We start from the raw sequence: 4,746 nt of genomic DNA, 5'->3' as shown, positions 1-4,746 counted from the left end.
CAGCCGATCGAGCCGAGGGTGGCGGCGGGTTTGGCAGCGGGCGAGGAACTGGCCAGGCGCACGACGATGCCGGCGCCCTAGGTGGCTCCAGCCTGGAGAGCGCCGTAGTTGAAGGCCACGTTGAAGGCGTTGGCGGTCGAGCCCTGCCTGCTCAGCTCCCAGAACTGGGTGATCGAGGCGCCGGCCTCAGCCAGGGTGAAGGTCGCCACGCCGCCGTTGAGCGCGCGCTGGCCATTGTTGGTGAGCGTCAGGTCGAAGATCTGGAACGTGGCGCCGGCGTCGACCCACACACCACCGGCCGCGGCCAAGCAGGCGACGAGGGTCACGGTCGCGCTGCATCCGTTGGTTGGGCTGGGCTGCGGCGTGGCGACCACGGAGGGCGACGGGGCGGCAGGCGAGGCGCTGGGGCTGGGGGAGGGCGAAGCTGAGGGGGAGGGGGTGACGGCGCCGCAGTTGATGGAGGCGACGTCAATGGAGGCCTGCAACGCGTTCTCGATGATGTAGCCGTATAGCGAGTGACTGAGTGGATGTTGGACAGTAGAATAGGAGAGATGGTGTTGTATTGTAAGAGTGAGACAAATAAACACTTTGAGTGTTACAGATATTTATATGTGTGTGTGAGTGTAGCCGAGGCTATACCACTTGTCATGGAGACAGTGGCCATAGCTACGGACCATTTATATGGATATGTTGCCATGGACTCGGCCACGGCAACTCAACACCATGGTGACGTTGGTCACCAAGGTGGTGTATCGACTTGTCATCAATACGGCCCCACAAGTGGTGTAGGCTCATGACAGGGATCAGCCTTGTAGGTTGGTGAGTCCCTTGAGCTCTTCAAGCTTGGGCCTGGGGAGAGCCTTTGTCAGCATGTCTGTGATCATCTGCCCAGTCAGGCAGTGGACCAGCATGATCATCTTGGCAACAACAGCCTCATGTAGGTGGGCCACCTTGATGTTGATGTGCTTGGTCTGAGGGTGGAAGGCCTGTTGGTTGGCCTGGGCGAGTGAGATGGCGCTCTGATTGTCACTCTTGATGATTGTTGGCAATGTGCTGTTGAGGCTGAGGGGAGTCAGCAGCTTATGCATGTAGAGCATATGCTTGACAGTTTTGGACAGCATGTTGTATTCAGCCTCACATGATGACAGTGTGCAGTCAACTGCGATCTGGAAGACCATGTGAAGGGACCGCCACAGAGGAAGAACATGAACCCAGTCACCAAGCGACAGTCAACCAGGTTGCCACCCCAGTCAGAGTCACAAAAGGTGGTGGGGCTGAGTAGATGGGGGTTGCAAATGGCTGTGCAGCTGTAGATGATTGAGAGTGACCTCATGGCCTTGAGGTAGTGAATGACATGCTTGACAGCCATCCAATGGGTCTCATCATAGCCATTCATGAACTTGCTGAGGTAGGCCACAGCAAACACAATGTCAGGCCATGTGGCCTGTGACAGATACATGAGGCTGCCCATGGCTTGATGGTAGGGGAGGGCAGTGTGCTTGCGGCTGGTGGCCTTGAGCTTGGCAAGGGACAGACCAGCTGTCATCAGGGTGTACTGCAGCTTGCAGTTGCCAAGGCTGTAGCATGACAGGATGGCGTCCACATGTCCAGTCTGGTGAAGAGCAGCAGTGCCCCATTGGCGGTCATAGATGACCTCAATGCCAAGGACCAACTTAGCCTTGCCAAGGTTGGTCATGTCAAATTTAGCGCTCAGCATGTCTTTGGTGCACTGGAGCATGCTGTTACTGGGCACAATGGTGCAATTGTCAACATACAGCAAGATGAAGGCCACAGTGGCCCTGACATGGCAGACATAGATGCAAGGGTCAGTGGCTGTGGGCATGAAGCCAGTGCTGGCGGAGATGCTGATTGATCTCCTGGTTCCAGATGTGTGGCGCCTGCTTGAGCCTGTAGAGGCTCTTCAGCAGGAGGCACACCTTGTTGGGGTGCTTGGCTGACACAAAGCCTTCAGGCTGCTTGACGTAGATCTTTTCTACAAGGCACACATGCAGAAACGTGGACTTGACGTCCATGGCATGGACACATAGGCCAAGGGCGACAGCGATGGCGAGCAGGAGATGTAGGTTCTCCAGTTGCATGACAGGAGCATAGGTCTCATCAAAGTCAATCCCAAAGATCTGGGAGTAGCCTTTGACAACCCACCTGGCCTTCTCACAGTCATCAAGACCACTGGCAAGTAGCTTCAGCTTGAACAGCCACCTCACATCAATGGCGCGCCATCCTGTGGGTAGGTTGATGAGCAGGTAGGTCTGATTGCAGATGATTGAGGCGTACTCAGCCTTCATTGCAGTCGATCCACTGGTTGGTGTCCTTGGAGGCGATGGCCTCAGTGTAGGAGTTGGGTGTGATGCATGCAGTGTCTGTGGCTGTGACCACAGTGTGGTGGTGGCAGTCATTCACCACCCATTTGTCATGGTTGAGGATGGCAGAGTTGGGCTTGGCCACTCAACCAGACTGACACAGTGGTTCAGTCATCATTGTGACCTTGTTCTGCTTCCTCATGGAGGGCTTTGCCAGTTTGCGCTGTGGCTCAGGCTCCAGTGGTAGTGGCTGGTCAGTGTCAAGGGTGGGCTCAGGGTCTGGCGTAGGTCCGATGATGTCTTGGTCGTGTTGGTGCCCAGCCAGCCCACTGGCCTTGTGGCCATGGAGGTTGTCATTGTCATCATCATCCAGACTGAGCCACTCCCCCAGGATGTTGTTTGGGGAGGTAGGTGGACTCAGGGCGTCCTCATTGTCTTCCAGCACAGTGAAGTCATCACCCTCTGTGTGGGTGGTGTTGAGCAGCTCAGGCTTGTTGTTGTTCACCTCCTCATCCACCAGTGGTGTGATGGTGGTGGTCTTCAGCTTGGGGATCCAAAGGGTGGCAAGCAGGTTGCATGGTGCTGCTGCAGGGGGAGCACAGAAGATGACGTCATGTGATTCAGTGATGGTGCCACTGGAGTGAACCCACAGGCGATGGTGGGTGCCATTGCCCAACAGGCCAAGGTAGACGGCCTCACATGAGCAGTCTTGGAGCTTGTTGCACATCTGCACAGGCGTGAGGATGTAGGTGCAGCAGCCAAACAGCTGCAGCTTCAAGATGTCAGGCGCGCGCCTGTGGAGAAGCTGGAAGGGGTCCTTGTTGTCAATGGACCTGGATGGCATGCAGTTGTTGATGTAGACCACAGTGTTGAGGGCTTCAGCCCAGAACCAGTTCACCAGGCCAGCATCCAACAACATGGAGCGCACCATGTTCATGACAGTGCAGTTGTACCACTCAGCAACACCATTGTGCTCAGGTGAGTAGGTTGGTGCAGTGACATGCTGGATGCCACAACACACCATCCACTCCTGCATGACATCACCAATGTACTCACCGCCATGGTCCAATTTGAGGACATGTACACGGCCATGAATCTTGTGCACAGCAATGAACGCCTGGAGCTTGCTCAGCACCTCACTCTTGTGGCACATGAGGTGCACCTGAGCATATCTGGTGCAGTCATCAATGAAAGTGACAAAATAGAGCTGCCAGGAGAACGACTCAACTGGCATGGGCCCGCACACATCAGAGTGGATGGTATGCTGCCCTGGTGCTCTGCATGCCACTGACACCGTCCCCCACACCTGTCATGCACCAACAGTCACTGGTCACCACAGTAAAGACCACCACACTGAACCAGCTACACCATCAGCTGGGACACATCAGTGAGCAATGCCTTCACCTCATGGCCAGAGCACACAACCTCAGCCTGCCACGCAGCGACACTCTCAAGCAGTGCATCCCATGCATCAAAGGCACGCAGTCAAGGCCCACCATCAGTAAGGGGCCAGTCACCAAGCATGGCTTCATCGCCATCCAGGACCACTGTGGGTGCACCATTCAACATGCAAGGTCAGGCATGGTCCTGCTTGTAGCTTCTCCAGCTGGGGTACATGCAGTACTCCAGTCAGCATGAGGGACATGTCATGTCTGTTGATGGTGGTGAAGCTGTTGATGGTGCTGGTGCTGACGGTGTTGATCATGGTGTTGTTGCTGAGAGTGACCCTGTTGACGGGCAGGGGCTTGTAGCTGTGTAACCACGCCTGGTTGCATGTCATGTGTGATGTGGCACCAGTATTGAGGAACCACACATCACACTCATCAGCTGTTGTTCGGCTGTTTGCTGACAGCGCATCCTGCGTCATGTTGCTGTGGTGGCTGCCCTTGAGGGCAGCTGGTTCGCCACGCAGGCGCTTGTGGCACTCCTTCCAGAGGTGCCTGGTGAATTGGCAGTGGTTGCATCAAACCTTCTTCTTCTGTGTGTTGCCATGGTTGCAGTGGTTGTGTTGGTCATTCTTGACTGTCTCTGAGCCTGCAGTCATCTGGACATTCCACTGTGAGTAGGTCTTGCCCTCTTGCTGCCACAAGCTGCCCAGTGTTTGCTTGATGCTCATGTTGCAATCTGTGCACAGAATCATGAGGTAAGAGAAAAGCCCTTGGTTTCTGAAGTTGCACTCATCAACATACCAGCAACTGTGTAGGCGCAAAGGGTGGCAAAGAGAGTGAGAAGGATGATGCTCTTCATTGTTGATGGATGAGTGGTGGTGTTTAGTGCTTGGTGTATTGCTTGTAGGTTGGGATGGGTATGATATGTTGGGGAGTGTTTTAAAGCTATCTTACAAATTGCCACTGGTAATATGCCATGAAAACTGAGTGGGTGCTCTTACAGATTCACCTGCATGACTTTGGCCACTACACACGGG

At 54.9% G+C, this 4,746-nt stretch overlaps 2 protein-coding genes across 2 annotated transcripts; both read right to left on the bottom strand.

Moving 5' to 3' along the window:
- Window positions 1-803: 803 nt before the first annotated feature.
- Window positions 804-1,738, bottom strand: ACA1_124810 (uncharacterized protein; the record flags this gene model as incomplete). The annotated part of the gene is made up of 2 exons (XM_004336624.1): window positions 804-1,053; window positions 1,329-1,738. The coding sequence occupies 2 exons, from the start codon at window positions 1,736-1,738 to the stop codon at window positions 804-806; spliced, it is 660 nt and encodes a 219-aa protein (XP_004336672.1).
- Window positions 1,739-2,295: 557 nt separating this feature from the next.
- On the bottom strand, window positions 2,296-4,101 carry ACA1_124800 (Integrase; the record flags this gene model as incomplete). Its single annotated transcript, XM_004336623.1, has 4 exons — window positions 2,296-2,465; window positions 2,652-3,351; window positions 3,406-3,559; window positions 3,881-4,101. 4 exons carry the CDS (start codon window positions 4,099-4,101, stop codon window positions 2,296-2,298), a joined length of 1,245 nt encoding a protein of 414 aa, XP_004336671.1.
- Between the last annotated feature and the right edge of the window lie 645 nt (window positions 4,102-4,746).

The sequence above is a fragment of the Acanthamoeba castellanii genome, assembly GCF_000313135.1.
Source record: "Acanthamoeba castellanii str. Neff unplaced genomic scaffold scf7180000084691, whole genome shotgun sequence".
NCBI classification, from domain to species: domain Eukaryota; phylum Discosea; order Longamoebia; family Acanthamoebidae; genus Acanthamoeba; species Acanthamoeba castellanii.
This window is presented reverse-complemented; position numbering and strand designations above follow the sequence as displayed.